General features: G+C 41.1%; 1 protein-coding gene across 1 annotated transcript in view; it reads right to left on the reverse strand.

Moving 5' to 3' along the window:
• The window catches only part of gpr158a (G protein-coupled receptor 158a), a 193,917-nt gene that overhangs the window by 166,259 nt on the left and 8,643 nt on the right, over positions 1 to 19,015 (reverse strand). Inside the window, exon 2 of the mRNA XM_007889712.2 lies at positions 495 to 600. Coding sequence (XP_007887903.2) covers positions 495 to 600 — 106 coding nt within the window. The remainder of the gene's footprint in view (positions 1 to 494; positions 601 to 19,015) is intronic.

Here is a 19,015-nt window from a genome sequence, read left to right on the forward strand (position 1 = left end):
CCAAAAGAGCAAACCAAAAAATGTGAGAGTAACTTATAACCAGAGAGCATGTTAGGGTTCTTAAAAATGTGTACTGAGTATCCAAAAAATCTGTACAAAATGATCATGCGAGCATATGGACCAATCAACTGGTCCAACCCCCGAGATTGGTCAATCTATACATCCTAAATAAAAATGCGCAACAAGTGATTCAACACGGATCAATCCAGTGACATCTTTCATTCCCGTCTAAGCCTCAAGATCTGTTGATGAAGTTATCTTGCTGCATTTTCCTGACCAGTCATCTTTTTCTTTTGTTTGCATAATATACGCGTGATTTCACATTAATTGGGTCTCTGAAATACAGACATTTTACAATAGTTCTTGTAAGCCTTAAAAGAAGCACACTTAACAATTCAGAACTCGTGTCCTCTGCTGCACCAGGCTCCGCAAAATAATCACCCCGTTTAATGGACCTTCCTTTCCTGCAAGGCCACCCAGTGTAGTGAGCTTACCTCAGTACTGTTGAGTCTACAGTTGTGTGTTCCTCCGAACCATCCTTCAGACGAGCACTGGTCAATGTCTACACTCTGAAGATCCACGTCAACTCGAATCACACCCCTGGAAGAAGAATAAAATGACTAATTATCACAGCTAGATGGCAATAATTATAGTAACAATAATCCTTGCATTTCATATATTGCCCATAATGTTGAAACGTTTCAAACTGCTTTACAGTAATTACGATTAAATTACTGTATTTGTTACATCCAGCCTCGATTTTTAGAATGCCCTTCTCGCTGGTCATCCCAGCTCCATCACCCACAAAATTCAACTGATCCAAAACTCTGCTGCCTGTATTATCACCAAAACCAAACACCGCAATCACTCCAGTCCTTGCCAGGCTCCACTGGCTCCCTATTGCAGAATGAATGGATTTCAAGATCCATCCATTCTGCAATAGGGAGCATTGTTGCAGAATACAAATCTATCCAAGCCCAAGCACCTCCCAGTTCTCTAATTACTTCAGTAAGTTATCTTTGCAGTCTTAGCTAGTTCAAGGAGACATGTAGTACTAGTTTAAGAACACTCTACCCGTTGTCTCATAGCTTTTCTTCGCTTAGTGGGTTCATGCTACTTGGATGAGCGGATAGGAGGTAGTAGCTTCTTTAAGACCTCAGCTGCAGAAGCAAGGAAGTCTTTGACTACATCGTCGGTCATTGAATCTGCACAGATCAGCTTCATGTCCATCAATATCTGAGTAGCTTGGCGCGATCACTTGGAACACAAGCGACATCAGCTACTCTGACCTGGCTGTTAACCTCTCATCACAGGATCAGTGAAATGCAAATTCCCTTGCCACAGAAGGTAACTGGCCAATGGTCTGAAGTTTCACTGGGTCTCTAACAATGTATTGAACTAATTAATAGAATCATAGAATTATACAGTGCAGAAGGAGGCCATTTGGCCCAATTGTCCATACCGGTTCTTTGAAAGAGCTGCCTAAATTAATCCCACTCCCTTGCTCTCTCCCCATAGCCCTGCAAATTTGACCTCCCCAAGCATCTATCTGCTTACTTTGAAGGATTTTACTTAAATCCTGCGTGACATATTATCATATACTCTGCCACTCAATCCACAACTGTACCCAAAAGACTGATGTACACAATGGCTGCCGCGTTTCACCTACAAAATATACAGTTAATCTACTTTACAATATATTCTGTGAAGTGCTTTGAGGCATCTCAACAATGTGATAAGACTCTATATCAAATGCAAGGACTATTATTATTATGCTACTAACCCTTAGAGTGCAATGGTTATGTTTTTTGTCCAACTCATTTAATAGGGGACCACCAATATTCATGATTCCCACTTCCTAAGGTAGACATAGTACAATATTTTAACAATGATTCTTGATTACAAATCTGGTTTCCTAGTCCTACTCACTTTTCCGATGGAAGTGATGTCAACTCTGTGCAAACTAACATTAGCATTAATGTTGCAATAGGGACACACGTCATCCTTCAGTTTCATCACTGATGCACTCAGACCCCACGGTAGTGCTGCTTAGCAATGAGGCCAATGAGTCATGTAGCTGGAAGTGTTAACTAGCCTTTTGACAATAGTGTTTGTGGACCTATACTGATGTAGTTTGGGAGCTGGAACATAGAAAGAATATATAAATGTCTCCAGCTGAACTTAAATGACAGACAATTCTCTCAACAGCAGCACATGAAAATCAGGGGTATAAATATTGCATCTATAGTTAACCAATAAAGGTCAATTATAGATCTAAACTCTTAAATAAGTGAATCCAAAATATGTTTTTAATAACACAGGCTGAGATTAACAGTCTGCTTTATAAATGACAAATCTCTGTAATTAAATGTCACTGGTTATCTAATATTCTGGCTCTAAATATATAGCTTCCAATCTTTGATCCTGACTAATAAAGCGTAACAAAAAAAACTGGATTAGCTACTCTGACACATTTCTAATAAAGTCAGCTTTGAGCATGTGCATACCCACTGCTTAATCCCTATTCAGCCATTGCTGTCAGATCATTCTCTCACACAGTAAGCTCAGTTCATATTCCTAGAGCAGTGTGTTTACCCCACAGAGGGGTTTGTTCAAGAATGGAACACAAGCTCCTGTTCTGGTTATTCCATTTTGAGGAAGTACTAAATAAAAGCAAGATATTGTACTTCTGCACAAGCAACAACAACAACTTGCAGTTATATTGCAGCCTTCATGCAGGATACAGCATCTCAGAGCGCACAAGTCGGGTGGAATAATTATTCCGGTCTACTGGCCAACAACCCCCCAAATATAATTGATCACTCACTCCATGGCTCTTTGGAGGATGTTATTGTGTGCAAATTGGCTGCTTTGTTCACCCACAAAATAAAGAGTCGCACCAATTTACAGTGTATCCTGTGAAGCACTATATAGGATTATAATTGTACAATAATATTTGGAGGAAGCATGTTGTCATAAGTACGTATTACATACAGAACATATAGAACAAAATACAAAATGGTTATTGGGACATAAGGAGGCTGCCCAGAATCTAGAGGCAACAAGGATAATCCACAGAGTAAGAGAAATGAGCAACAATTAGATAAGATAAGGTTCTTCGGTCTTGAAAGGAGATGTCTCAGTGGTCACCTTATACAGCCATACACAATTTTAAATGGGATTGAAAAAGTAAACCCAGAACAATACTTTTAATAATAATAATAATAATAATCCTTGCATTTGATATAGCGCTTTTCACGTCGAGAGGACGTCCCAAAGCGCTTCACAGAATAGACTGTAAAGTGAATTGACTGTATATTTGTGGGCGAACGCGGCAGCCAATTGTAGCAAATGGGACAAAGGGCCTTCTACATCCAAACTAATCATGTGATTTTGTGATATTATTTGCTAGCTGCACATCAGTGAGTCATTCAATGAAACGTCGTAAGCAAACAGGCCATCAACTGCCACCACATTCACTCCTCTGCCAATTTGGTGTTGCACATGTTAGTTGTTGCACTCTGAAATGTATGGACATTATTTACTATTGCAGATTTGCTGTCACTTTGTTGATGAACTAGCCTGCAAAGTATTCACTCAATACACTTTCACTGAATTACCACAGAGACTGCCTTAAACCACTTCAGAATAATAATTTCAGACTTCTTTCAAGCACGTTTATACATCCAACAGTAAATATAGTATTACTCGATCCAGCCTCAGTAAAACTATTCTGTGAGACTTTACAAATCATTGCTTTCCTTTGCTGTGTAGAAATTTATTTAGAAAATTTACAATTTGGTAATTATAATCAGAAAATAATGATCACACCATTTCTAGTGTTGTGTTCTGTACTCTAGTTAAAATATGTGTTATATCATTAAATAATAATAATAAATTGGTCACTCAATTCATGACTGTTTGTGGGACACTGCTGTGCCCAATTGGCTGCCGCGTTTCGACCACAAAATATACAGTCAATTGACTTTACAGTATATTCTGTGAAGCGATTTGAGACGTCCCGAAGACATGATAAGGCGCTATATCAAATGCAAGGATTATTATTATTGTTATTGGTCTATTTATTTTTACTGTTCAGCACTAGACTGACTTACATAAACTGCAGCATAGCAAAAAGAAACCATCTATTGAAACCCCATAAAACCATGTATTAACCCATCCCTTCCCAAACGACAACTCCAACCATCAAACACAGTAATTGTCCAGGTAGGACTTGCAGCTTTGGCTTGCGAGGTGTAAATCTAATCCATATTTAAACATATGATACGTGTTTAAACACATGAACATATTTTATCATCTTCAAAAAGGAAAAAGAGTGGATCCACTAAGATTCAAACACAGAACACTCCTTGTCTGATGTCATTGTCCCCCTCCAAATTATATGAAGGTCATATGATATATGAAACGCTCTTTAACCGCACTTTCGGTCATCTTTCCCATCTCCCCTCGGCTCCACCTCCCGATCAGGTAGCCACCAAGTATTGTTAAGCGCTTTGAGGTGTCCTCCCAATGTGAGATGTGCTCTATAAATTCATACTGTATTGTATTGTCACATCGTCAAAACATCTCAAAGCACTTCACAGGATTTACTGGAAAGCGAAGAGACTGTTTATTTGGTATTTAATTTGAAACTAAACAACGGTTCAAACTACGCAAAGTCTATGGGAGCCCTTTCGGTTTAAATTACTTCCACCTGCTAAGTTAGAAAATCACAGAATAATAAAAAAATTATTTCCTACCATGAACAAAATGCCGAGTAATCATCAGTGATAAGGACAAAATATGCTGTTGTTTTGTCTTGGTCAAACATCACATTACACATCCTTCCCTCCAACAATGTAATTATGCCAACAAAACACACAGTCACTACACATCACAGTTTGTCCTGTTAAGCAATTTGAGGCATCTCCCAATGTAAAAGGTGCTATATCAAATCCAAAGATTATTATTATTTAACATTTAACAGATTTGGGGAGGTACAGAAAATCCTGAATTTTGCATCTGTCTTTGAAGACCGTCCACTGTAAAAGCGTTAATATACTCTTAATGTAATGGCTGTAAAACACAATCTGAACAAAGTGGAACCTAACTGCAAAGTTTATGTGTTGCTGTTGGAAATTAAACAGGAAGTTGAATTGATTTACGATTATCTTTGTTCAACTATATTGAACATCATTATTCAATTAATCACTTTGGGGGCGGTGTGAAGTGAAGCTATTGATTCCATCCATTGCACAGAGCCACATCACCTTGTCAGCTAAACAAAAATGCGAAAAGACAGTGCATTGCTAGAGGTGCCTTCAGATGAAACATTAAACCAAGGTCCTGTAAGACTGTTCAGGTGGACACTAAAAATCCTGTGGTACTTCTCAAAACAAAGATACAGCTTCTTCTTGCGTTCTGATCAAAAATCAACCAGATATAATAATAATCCTTGCATTTGGTATAGTGCCTTATACCGAATGCAACGTCCTCCCAACGTGAAAGGCGCTATACAAATGTAATGTTGTTGTTGCCTTATCACATCTTCGAAATGTCTCAAAGCGCTTCACAGAATATACTGCAAAGTGAATTGACTGTATATTTTTTGGGAGAAATGCGGTAACTAATTGTATACAGCAGTGTCCCACAAACAGTCGTGGATTGAGTGACCAAATTATTATTTTTATTAATTTTTTTTTAAAGAGTTATTACCCCCAGAAAGGCGATCCACCAGTCGACTAAAAAACAGGTTCCTACTCACCGCTAGGTAAGTGGCATGTGAAGTATGGAAACTTGCCTATTGTTTTGCCCTAACCAATATGCTACACAACGCCGCAATATACAGTGGAAGCCGCTTTAACTGGACACCGGTTAATCCCGGACACTGGGTAAATCGGACAAAACGCTCAGTCCCAATTGATTTGTATTGTCACCCATTTTAAATATGATGGGTAATTTGGACAAAAACCTGGTTAATCCGAACAAACTGCCTTGCTGGTCGCCGCTACATCTACTCACTCTGTGTCTCGAGGATGGAGGCTGGAGAAGTCACACAGTTATGATTGACAGCCGACTCCAGCCATTCACATATGGCTCTGGATGTCAATCAGTGGAGGGGAGGGGGGGGGGGAGGGGGAGGGGGAGGAATGGGGAAGAAACTCGGGAGGGAATGGGAGAAGCCAATCACGACTGATTGACAGCTGGATCTGCCAGTGATGGGTGGAGCCCATCCATTCACAATTGGCTTCAGAACTTTGTCTCGAAGACGTGATGAGGCATTATATTAAATGCAAGGATTATTGTTATTATTATTAACCTCGAACGCCACTTAAGCCAGACAAATCGACCGGTCCCGATGTGTCCGTCTTAAGCGGCCTCCACTGTAATGGTCATTCACTTCACTGCTCTTTGTGGGATTTTGGTATGTGCAAATTGGCTGCCACATTTGTCAACAATTACCCAGTACACTTTACAGCTTATCTTCTAAAGCGCTTAGAGATGATGCAACAACATGATAAGTTGCTGAATCAAATGTAGGCGGGAAATTATCGAGTAATAATAATAATAATAATTATCGAGTAAATTACATAAGAGAATAAAGTAACAAATACATTTTCTGTGAAGCAACAGCTATCATAAAGCCAGTCAATAAACTGTCGTCACACGCTGTGGTGAGGATCTATGCGACTGCTCATTCAGACTCTTAAAAGAAGTTTTAAAAAATGTTGTCATAGCAACCATCTGAACTGGGAAGAGTGTGAATCTACTCTGTTGGTTTACAAGCCTACATCAGGACTAGTGTGAAAATTAGACTGGATCTTAATGTCACAGGTTCTTGGATTGTTTCTTATCCCAGACACACAGGGTGATCCACAAAAACACTGCAACCCGATTACAAGTATAATCACAAGCGGCTTTCTGAAGTGCTACTTCATTTGCTGACAAGTCTAGAAGATGATCTCCAGCTGATAATTACCCATGCCCTGGATGTCAGCGTAAATAAGGCAATGCAATATTGCAATGGCCTCCTGTAGTGTACTTGTTCAGATAATGTTTCACACACTAGCCTTTCTTCATATGTATAATACTAGCTGTACCAATTGCAGCTTCGCTCTTGCAAACAAAGAATGTAGATTGACACAAAGACAGATACAGGGACAGATGTTTCATCTTTATTTATACTCATATCGAGAGGACTCCGTGGAGGACTCAGCGCTTCAAAAATGTAATTTTGTTGTTGTTGCCGCGGCTTACCTTTGTCTGTGTTAGTTTGGTGGTATGAGCACCATCCACGGATATACGCTCCACCTTACTAAGCCAGTCCAGAACCTTGGCTTCTTGTTTGACCCTCAACTATCCTTTCAACCCCACACCCTGCAGGGTCCCGCTCTGCCTTCCCCCACCTCCGCAACATCACCCGGCTCCGCCACTGTCTCACACCACAGGCCGCCGAGACCCTCATCCACGCATAACATCCAGGCTCGACTACGCAAACTCCCTGCTTGCCGGCATCCACAACTCCTCCCTCCACAGACTGCAGATTATCCAGAACTCTGCAGCTCTTGTCCTCTCCCGCACCAGGCTCCATGATCCCATCACCCCCATTCTCACCCGGCTACACTGGCTTCCCATCACACAGAGGATACAGTTCAAGATCCTGGTTCTCACCTTCAAAGCCCTCCATGGCCTTGCTCCCCCCTACCTCTGCAACCTCCTAACCCCCTACCATCCTGCCCACTCCCTCCGCTAAGTGGGCTCCGGCCTGCTTCACGTCCCCCACCTTGCCTGCCCTACCATTGACAAGTAGACCTTCTGCCACTCTGCCCCCACCCTCTGGAACTCCATCCCGCAGCCCCTCCACCTTACCCCCTCTCTTGCCTCCTTCAAGACCCGTCTCAAGACCCTCCTCTTCGACCGTGCTTTCGGTCACCCTCCTTCCCCCCCGCTGACCTCCACCCTCCCCGATCCCCAGCTCAGGTCCGAAACACCAATTGTCCTTCGCCTTAGGAGGTCCCGACTTGAAAGGCGCTTTATACAAATGTAATTTTGTTGTTGTTGTTATTTTGTTCCCACCGCTTGGCTACATGCGTGCTCTGTGACGCAGAATGCCACAGTACCACGGTCAGCTGGTGTGGCTACCAGGTGTAACTGCAGTATGCTTGTACATACGTAGGTGCTCAGTGACGCACAATGCCACTTTGACTCGTCGACCACCAGGTGTAACTGCAGTGAAAAACCACAAAACTGAAAATAACTCATGAGCGACAGGAGATACCCCAAACCAAATATACCCATGTCACTCCCAGGGGCAAGACCTTTCTAATGAGATATAAATTATGTCTCTACATCAATTGGTTATTGAGATTCTTCTTGAAGCGCAGACAGACATTGTCATTTTATTAGTATAAAAGACAGATATAACAATATATAATAATTCTTATATTTGATACAGCGCCTTTCACATTTGGAGGACCTCTCAAAGTGCTTGACTGGATATAATGTAAAGTGTAGTGGCTGTATTTTGCAGCAGCCAAATGCACACAGAAACAGCCATGAAGTGAATGATATGGATTTCTTTACATGAATTTGAGGATGAGAATCCTTTAAGAAGGTGAGCCACTTTGGGTTAGAACAAAGCCAACAATTTGGTTGCTTTACACAGCAGTAAGCACACCTTCTGTTTAGTGAAAATTCCATGCATTTTAAGCAAAAGAAAAAATGCAAAGCTTCCTCCATTGCTCCATTGGCAACTACACAAGGTGACAGTTATTTAATAATATAATAATAATAATCCTTGCATTTGATATAGTGCTTTTCACGTCTTCTAGACGTATGTATATACAGAATATACTGTAAATTGAATTGACTGTATATTTGTGGGCGAACGCGGCAGCCAATTGCGCACAGCAATGTCCCACAAACAATCATGGATTGAAAATGACCAATTTATTATTGTTCTTTTGGAGGGATTATTATTAGGCGTATGGAGTAAGGAAACTTGCCCAAGGTTTCGCCCTACATAGTCCCGAGTTGCATACCCAGTTTGTGATCATTAGCGGATCACAGAGGGGACACCAGAAAGGATGCTACAACTGTTCTTAGTGGTTCCTTATCAGTAGTCTGATGCCCACTGGAATATGTGTGTACGTACACTCAGACCCCTACAGTGGAATAGCCTCCAGACAATGACTGTCTAAGGTTCTGCATGAAAAACTCTCACTTGAGTAAGATGCCAGATGCCAGCTGTCATCTATTAAATCATAAGTCAAAGCTTTCAGAAGAAGGGGAAATGTAGTGGAAACCAGATACAGAAAAAGCAAAGTGAAATTCTTCGATGATTTGCATCTACCTGGAGTCCCGTAGCATTGTGGTTAGAGGACCTGGATTTCATTCCCGGGCAGGGAGAAACCTTAGGCAAGTTTCCTGACTCCACACATCTCTCGTCACCTTATAGAAAGTAGGAACCGGGTTGTTAGTCGAATGGTAGTTTGCTTTCTAAGGGTAATATTTGCTCAAAAAAACAAAATGTTATCACTCAATTCATGACTGTTTGTGGGACACTGCTGTGTGCTATTGGTTGCCACATTTCGCCCACAAAATACACAGTCAATTCACTTTACGTTATCTGTGAAGCACTTTGAGATGTCTCAAATGACATTGTAACGACTGTATTAAATGCAAGGCTTATTATTATTATCTTCATACAAACAACAAATACTGTTCATTGTTAGACCCAACTAGTAAATTAGCCTATCCAAGGTCGGGCAATAAGGAGCAGAGTTTACATTGGATTGAAGAACTGTTGGAGAGAACTGTTGGTATTGCCTGTCTTTTGTTTGTTCCCGTGCCTCCCACAGGCAACAAGTGAGACAAGCGGCCCATCACCCAAGTGATGACCCTATCTCTCGCTACCCAGCATTAGTGGTAGTCTTCATTCATCGCAGCCTAATCTCTGAAACTCCCTGTGCCTCACCCTCTCCTTTTCGATTGGGCCATTGCTCACCTCCCCCTTCTCCCTTGCTCAACATCCGACCCCACTATCACAAAGCACTCCAAGATGTTATCTTAAGTGAAGGGCACTATATAAATGCAAGTTGTTGTGTTTTTCTGCTGTTCTCTCCCTCACTTTTTGTCTTTGTCTCCTTTTCCATGGTTGTCCTATCTCCTTGTGGGTTTGTACTCTCTATCTCTCTCCTGTGATTGTATCTATCACTCTGTATCTCATCAGTCTTTCTCTGAGTCTTTGCCTTTGTCTGTTGCAAATTGTCTCATACACGCTTGTTCATTCCTATGCTCCCTGGCATATCTGCCACACTATCAGAGGGGTTCTTTAAGCCATTCTGCCCCTGCTCTCTGGAATTCCATCCAGAAGTCCCTCCGACTTGCTCCAACACCCTTTTCAAGGGACATCTTAAATTGTATCTCTTTGATCGTGCTTTGGTTATCTTACCTCTCCCCAGTGCTCCTGGCTTCCACCCCCACCCCAAGCCAGCACTGTGAAGCATTTTGAGATGAACGGAGACAAGCACAATTCATGTAATCATGCATGGGAAATTTCTATGCATACCTAAAGTTCTCAATAGTTTGGTTTGGATACTTTTAAGCATGGTGATGTGCTTCTGCGTGTGACAAACAATCGGCTAAATAAAAAACTGAAATAATTCCTTTGTAATCAAGATGGTTACAACCAAGTTGATCTATTTTTAGAAACTTGGCTACTTAGACTCTAATGTCTCAAAAGACAGACACAGCAATTGGTCACAATAGTTAATTTTTGAACAGTGGATTACAAAGAGAGATAGGGAGAGAGAGCGAGAGGGAGAATACGAATAGATTATCTTTCATTGGAATATCTTTGATGTTTTAGATTCCCACTGTGACTTAATAAATCTTGTCTTAAGAAGAGCTAAGTGCAAAATTGTTGGCCATGAAAAAACAGGCAGTTGTACTCCAATTTCTTCGTTAACAATAAATAATAAAAATAATAATCTTGCATTTGATAAGTATCTTATCTTATTGTCAAGACATCTCAAAGCCCTTCACAGGATATACAGTGAAGTGCCATGACTGTGTGTATTTTGTGGGTAAATGCGGCAGCCAATTTTGTGCACAGCAGTGTCCCACAAACAGCCAATGAAGATAATGTAAGCCAGGACTTCAAGACGTGCTGATAGTCTGCATGGAAATTGACTTTCAACTTTTGCAAGTGAGGGGAAGAAATCAATAGAAAGTTGTTTATCCGCACGCCAAACTGACCACATAGCAGTTTAACTGCCCAGGTTTCCCATGCATTTGGTCCACAGAACACGCAGTCGTAACCACTTTGATGTATACCTGGTGAAGCACTTTGAAAGAAGAGATATGTCTCGATGACATGAAAGCCATTATATCAAATGCAAGATTATTATTATTAATTGTTGGATATGTTAGTTCCATTTTTTCAATATGACCTTCATTGCAAGTGAAAACCCGGTTTGTAGATTGACTCCCCCAAAAGATACATATGATTACCAAGAGTCTACACAATATATATCACAATCTTCCATTCCAACAGATATGACAGACAATTCTCTTTCCATCCAACTATGAAAAGTAGACCATTTTGTGATGTGCTGAATATGTTCTCTTTAAACCTTGAATGACTAAAGGGAATTGTATGTTTTCGAAGAAGATCACTGATTACAAATTAATTTGCCGTCATATTTCATTACTATCACTCTGTCCAGCCAACAACAAACAATTCTGTCAGCCTTATTTAGGAAACCAATCTATCCGACCCGCAATGGGAATGTAGAAACTTTGGAACAGAAGTAGGGCATTCAGCCCATCAAGCATCCACTGCCATTGTATTGTATTAGACAGTGGATCTCTGCGACTGCCTAACCCTCTAGCATCCTGCCCGCTCCCTCCGCTCATCGGACTGCGGCCTGCTTCATGTCTCCCGCCACGCCTGCCCCACCATTGTGGGCGGTCCGTCTGACACTCTGCCCCACCCTCTGGAACTCCATCCCACAATCCCTCTGCCTCGCCCTCTCCTTTGCCTCCTTCAAGACTCATCTCAAGACCCTCCTCTTCCATAAGACCATAAGACATAGGAGCAGGACAATCAGCCCCTTGAACCTGCCCCACAATTCAATAAGATCATGGCTGATCTTCTAACCTAATTCCATTTACCCGCCCTATTCCCATATCCCTTAATCCTTTAGAAATCTATCAACCTTAGTCTTGAATATGTTCAAGGACTGAGCATCCACAGCCTTCTGGGGTAGAGAATTCAACAAATTCACTACCCTCTGAGTGAAGAAATGTTTCCTCAACTCAGTTTGACCCTTAATCTTAGACTATGATCCCTAGTTCTAGATTCTCCAACCAGGCGAAACAGTCTCACAGCACCTACCGTTCCAGACCCTTAAGAATCTTATAGGATTCTATAAGATCGACCTTGCTTTCGATCACCCTCCTTCCCCCCCGCCCTCCACAATCCTGACTCCCAGCTCAGGTCCGAAACACAGACTGTCCAGCGCCTTGGGATGTCCTCCTGATGTGAAAGACGCTATACAAATTTAATTTTGTTATTGTAGAGATTGTGGGAGCTTTTTATGTATTTAATTCCATTGCTTTGTTCTTCCTCCATATCTCTGAATATTTTCTAAGTTTATCTATTTCCCTGTTAGTTTGTCTCCCTTCTCTCTTGTTGGTGTCCCCGTCCTTGTGCAGCGCTCCAAGACATTATTTTACACAAAGGGCGCTATATAAATGCAAGTGGCTGTAAATACAGGAACTCAAACAATTCGTAATCATGGCCTTTTGGGACTGTACATTGCACATTTCTACAAACTTTTGTATCAGTAAAGGTTTCTGGTTCATTTCAAACCATTTTGCTCTTTTTTTATGATTATGAGGTGAAAAAAATTAACATTTATTAATAGATTCAATGTGATAATTGCTATGAAACCCTGCATGTTCCCAGTCATTTCTGTAGATTGGCCTTGGAACTAAACACCCATATGGCTTCTGCAGAATGATTTTCTCCCTAAGGCTGCTTGAAAAATACTGGATATCTTGAAGCCGGCTCAGTTTTGTTATTTTGATTCTGTGGCAATCATTTAAAATAAAAAAAGCTGTCAAGCCCACGTGTGTGTAAAACAGTACAATCCTACAATCCCACGGAATCACATTGTTTTCCAAATATCTCACGCCCTCTGTGAAACCTTTAGGTTGTTTCAGTCAAACCAAGGTCAAGCCATCTGCCTGTTCAGGTGGACGTTAAAGATCCCATGGCTCTACTCACAAAGAGGAGATTTGTCCTGGTTTCTTGGCTAACAATCCCTCAATAAATTTGGTGATTCACTTCATGGCTGTTTGTGGGACTCTATGCACAAATTGGCTGTCACATCCGACGGACATAATACACAGCTCAAAACACAGAGGTCAAATCGAAAAAGAAAACATCGGTATAGCTATGCTTGAACTACACTTTATAATAATAATCCTTGCATTTGGTATGGTGCCTTTCACATCACAAGGACATCCCAAAGAGCTTCACAAGATATACTGTGAAGTGGAGTGACTGTGTGTCTGTGGTGAACACGGCAACCAACATGCAGATGGGATCTCGGTTTTAACGTATCATCCAAAGGACAGCACCATCGACAATGCAACACCACTCCCAGCACTGCACTGGAGTGTCAGCTTAAATAATAATAAATAATAATCCTTGCATTCAATATAGTGCTTTTCATGTCTTCTCGACAACAACAACAAGATTTCATTTATAGAGCGCCTTTCATGTTGGGAGGATGTCCCAAGGCGCTGTATAGTTGGGTCAGGACCCAAGCAGGGGGGAAATGGTCAGGGTGAGGGGAGGGAAAGGAGGGAGCGAGGAGGGGGTAGAGAGTCGAGAGGGGAGCTGAAGGCGCGGTCAAAGAGAAAGGTCTTGAGACCAGCCTTGAAGGAGGAAAGGGAGGAGGCGGCGAAGGCACTGGGGGATGGAGTTCCAGAGCCTCGGGGCTGAAGGCCCGGCCACCGATAGTAGGGCGGTTGGGGCGGGGGATGTGGAGCAGACCGGAGCCAGAGGAACAGAGGGTATGGGCAGGTAAGTAGGGGGATAGTAGGTCGGAGAGGTAGGAGGGTGCAAGGCCATGAATGGCCTTGTAAGTGAGGATGAGGATCGACGTCTCAAAGCGCTTCACTGTATATAATAATAATAATCCTTGCATTTGATATAGCTCTTTTCACGTCGGGAGGACGTCCCAAAGCGCTTCACAGAACACACTGTAAAGTGAATTGACTGTATATTTGTGGGCGAACGCGGCAGCCAATTGCGCACAGCAGTGTCCCACAAACAGTTGTGGATTGAAAATGACCAACTTATTATTGTTTTGGAGGGATTATTTTGATGTGAGTTCAAGTCTTGCCATGGGGCTTGATCCCACAACTTTGTGACTCAGAGACAAGAGTTACCACTGAGACAGACTGCAATATTTCCTGTGAAGTGATTTGAGATGTCCTCCTGACGTAAAAGGCACTATACCAAATTTGGAAGTCATTATTATTATTATTATTATTATTATTATTATCACTATCATATCACTGTCCAGTGGCTGTTTATGATCAATACGCTTGTGTTGGCATTGAGGGCAGGACAGGGCTCTGCTGCAGTGCCACCCAAAGCCTTAATAATCCAGTCCGCTGGGAACATGTGAACTCAGCAGCGAATTACCTTGCTAACAACTTGCATTTATATAGCAGGCCTCAGGCAGGACATCATCCCAGAGAGTTTAACAGTGGCAGAGCACACACCAAGCCGTGAAACCCTGCAGCCGAGGGTGGGCAGGGAATGTAGGCGCGGTCGAAGAGGAAGGTTTTCAGAATTTACAAAATTAGAATTTAAAATTAAAATTTAGAATTTTAAAATTCCCTTTACAGAGGAAATAGTAAGGCAACATGTGTGGATGGAATTAATACTGAGCTTCTAGAAGCTTTTCTGGGAGATATTGTGAGAAGGACAAGGGTCTTTCGGGTCAATGAAAGGAACCGTAAACTCACCTAGAAACTGCCCTCCCAAAGCTTCTCAATAGGATCCTGTGAGGAACACAACCATCAGGGCTCTCAAATGTAAATGTGGTATCTAACCACAAGAAGTGATTAGATACCTATTGAAACATCTCATTGGTTTCAGTGGCTCTTAAGATGGGGCTTTGGCTAGTTTTGCGCATATATTGGAATGCATTGGAGGATTGATCATGAAGGAACTGGCTGAATTCCATTCTCATAAGACGTGTCTAGGTTGTGGCTTTATATGAGACTAGCTGTACCTGTTGCAGCTACGCTTGCAACCAGACATTTCATCTTTATCTATACTCATCTGAGAGGCCTCTGTGGGAGGACTCATTATGGTTGTGCTGTTCTTTGAGTGGGAAACTCTTTTTGGCACGGTGTTGCAGTCTTTTCAGCATTGAAGTGCAGCAGCGCTGTTCTTTGTTCTTCACTTTCATTTAATGGGTCTTCTCCCTTTGGTCTAGGATTTTTACTTATCCTTGAAAGGTTTGATTTTCACTTAGGTATCTTTATAATGATAATATAAATGTATAATTTATAATCACAAAGACATCCTCCTGACATGAAAGGCACTTTAAAAAATTTATTTTGTTGTTGTTGCCGTGGCTTAGCTTCGTCTGTGTTCTTTATTTTGTTTCCACCGTTGCTGTGGCATCATGCATGCTCTGTGATGCATGAAGCCACAGCTTCACTTTGACTCGGCGGCCACTAGGTGTAACTGCAGTGAAAAACGCAAAACTGAAATACATTTGAGGTCATAACTCATGAATGATAGGAAATACCCGAAAACAAATATGCCCATGTCATTCCTAGTGCAAGATGTTTCAGATGAAGTATAAATAATTTCACTACATCAATCAGTTATTGAGATCCATCTTGAAGCGCAGACAGACAGATATTGTCATTTTATTAGTATAGATTTCAGTACATTATGGGGCTCAGGGGAAAAAAACATGCATGTTGCATTCATTGATTTCAGTGAATAATATAATAATCCTTGCATTTGATATAGCGCTTTTCACATCTTCTCGACATCTCAAAGCACTTTACAGAATAGACTGTAAAGTGAATTGACTGTATATTTGTGGGCGAAACGCAACAGCCAACAGCAGTGTCCCACAAACAGTCGTGGATTGAAAATGACCAATTTATTAGTGTTTTGTTTTGGAGGGATTATTATTAGGCGTGTGGAGTAAGGAAACTTGTCCAAGGTTTCACCCTGCCTGGAATTGAACCCAGTGTCTCGCTTGCAAGGCGAGTGCTCTGACCACTGAGCTACAGGACTCCAAGTGACGCTTGCAATGAGTAACTTATGAAATGGCATGATGGCCTGTCACGCCATCTCAGGCATTGCCAGCCAAGGAACAAACTAAGGCAAGGGAAAGAGGGGATGTGCCCAGAAATCAACACTCCACCCTTTAACTGGAGCAATAACAATAATCCTTTGATATCATTTGATATAATGCCTTATTACATCATTGAGACGTCACAAGCTTCACAGGATATACTGTAAAGTGGATTGGCTGTGTATTTTGTAGGCGAAACGCGGCAGCCAATTGCACACAGTAGTTTCCCACAAACCGTCGCAGATCAACTGTAGACCACCAATCGACTAGCATCTGGGTTTCTACTTATGGCTAGATAAATAGAGGTTCGTGGCAAGGTCTTGCCCCTGCTGGGAATCAAACCCGTGTAATAACACAGCAGGTAGTTCAAAGTGTGCTTCAAGTACATAACACAATCTGAAGGCTCTAACATCTTTTTTTAAATCTATCAAGCTTTTCTCCATTGATATATGATGTTATGAGAGCCCCTTCGTTTTGTTACAACCTTGTAACCTATTCCCGGCTTACAGTTAGTACGCTCTGAAGAAAATGGAAAAATTCTAACTTTGTATTCTACTTGGATGAGATGAAATGGTAGTGCAGACCCCAGCTGGGACGTGCAGAAGAACAAGCTAATTTATTTAGCCACTTCATGTGAAGATGGCTAAGGGAGAGGGACACACAGGCTTATAATAAATACAGATGCGATAATGCACAGTGACAGGCCAATTCAACAATGCAGACCGGTTCTGATAGCTTCAAACTATGCTATATACCCTTCAAACATTTCCAATCAGCAGAGAAGGTAATGAAGCAGAAGAAACAGATCAGAGACCGACAGGTCAAAGTGATGTTTCAATAAACCACAGGATTGTGTGCAGTTAGGAGGAACAACCAAATTCTTGTTGAGAAATATTTCCACAAGTCAGTGCAATTAGTGCTGTAGGAGATTTGTCACTCACCTTTGCACGAAGATGAAGATGAACACAGAATAATTCATATCAGTGAGGAGAATGCTGAGTAAAGAATTACTGACAGAGATGATACCAATAACTAGACTGACCGGAAGACATACTCTGATATGATGCCAATCATATCGGATGATAAAACAACAACAACATTACATTTGTATAGCGCCTTTCACGTCAGGAGGACATCCCAAGGGGCTGATAAAAAGAGGCCAAATTGAAAAGCAGACAAACATAGGTACAGCTATGCTTTGTCCATATCTTTTTGGCCACAAATTTTTTACCATTTTTTACCACGTTACCAGAAATAAATCTATAAAATATTACAATGATATTGATACAAATAATAGTCACTGTATTTGGTATAGCACCTTATCAAGGCATTGAGATGGCTCAAAGCAATTCACCAGATTTGATACTGAAGTGTGACTGTGTATTTGGAGTTGAATGGGACAGCCAATTTTCCTACAGGAATATCTCCACGAGCAGTTGTGAAGCAAATTACAGTTTATTTCAGAGATTGTTGACCAGGGCACCAGGAGAAACTCCATTTTCTTTTTGAATAGTACCATGAGATCCTTAATGTTCATCTGAACAGGTAGACAAGACTTCGATTTAATGTCTCATCCAAAGATACTATGGAATTGTACATTTATGATGTGTTTGTTGAGTTATACAGCATATCAAATGATATTAATTCTGATTATTTAATTGATTTGGTTATTCAGTTAAAAAAATCTACAATTATACAGCTTGTTCTCAATTTTATTTTGATGGTAAACATTTCAATAAAGCTAATTACTGTATTGTTTACAAAATATTCCTTAAAAATTATACCTTACAATAATTTTAAGAATTTATTTTACAAAGTACCTGCTAAAATATTTATATTATGCCTAATAAGTTATTACTTTGCTTCCTAGTCTTTAGTGTCTTGCTCATTTTTTTACCACAAATCAAAGGGCATAGATTTAAATAATAATAATAATCCTTGAATTTGATAGAGTGGCTTATCACGTCGTCAAGACCTCTCAAATCGCTTCACAGAATATATTCCAAAGTGAAATGACTATATTTTGTGGACGAAATGCAGCAGCCAATTACGCACAGCAATGTCCCACAAACAATTGTGGATTGAGTGACAAATTTATTATTACATTTATTTATTTGGGGTTTTTTGAAAGGATTATTACCCCCGGAAGAGCGATTCGCCAATCGACTAGCAAGCGGGTTCCTACTTACTGCTAGGTAAACAGAGGCATGGATGTGTGTGGAGTAAGGAAATTTGCCTAAGTTCCTTAACCTTATCAGGTTAAAAGCATCTCTTTGGTTTCATCACCCAGTGGTATAACAAGGCCAGGGGGCCGTGGTGCAAGAATTGATTAGGGTACCCTTCCTGATTCCGAAATCTATAATTTTGCTTAGCGTACCAGCACATACCAGCCCACTTCGAGCGCGGGACATGAGTAAGTATTTCTGAAATGGCTCAAATATTTTTTGGGGTTGGAGGTATGTTTCCATTCTGCACTTTTAAGATAATCGCAAAAATAATTAAATGGGAAGTTAGAAAATAAATACACAGAGGGCAGTTGGGATGTGGCACTCTCTGCCACAAACAGTGCTGAAACAGAGTCCATTAATAAAGAATGGAGTTTCTCC

Source organism: Callorhinchus milii, unplaced genomic scaffold (assembly GCF_018977255.1).
Source record: "Callorhinchus milii isolate IMCB2004 unplaced genomic scaffold, IMCB_Cmil_1.0 Scaffold2, whole genome shotgun sequence".
NCBI lineage: Eukaryota > Metazoa > Chordata > Chondrichthyes > Chimaeriformes > Callorhinchidae > Callorhinchus > Callorhinchus milii.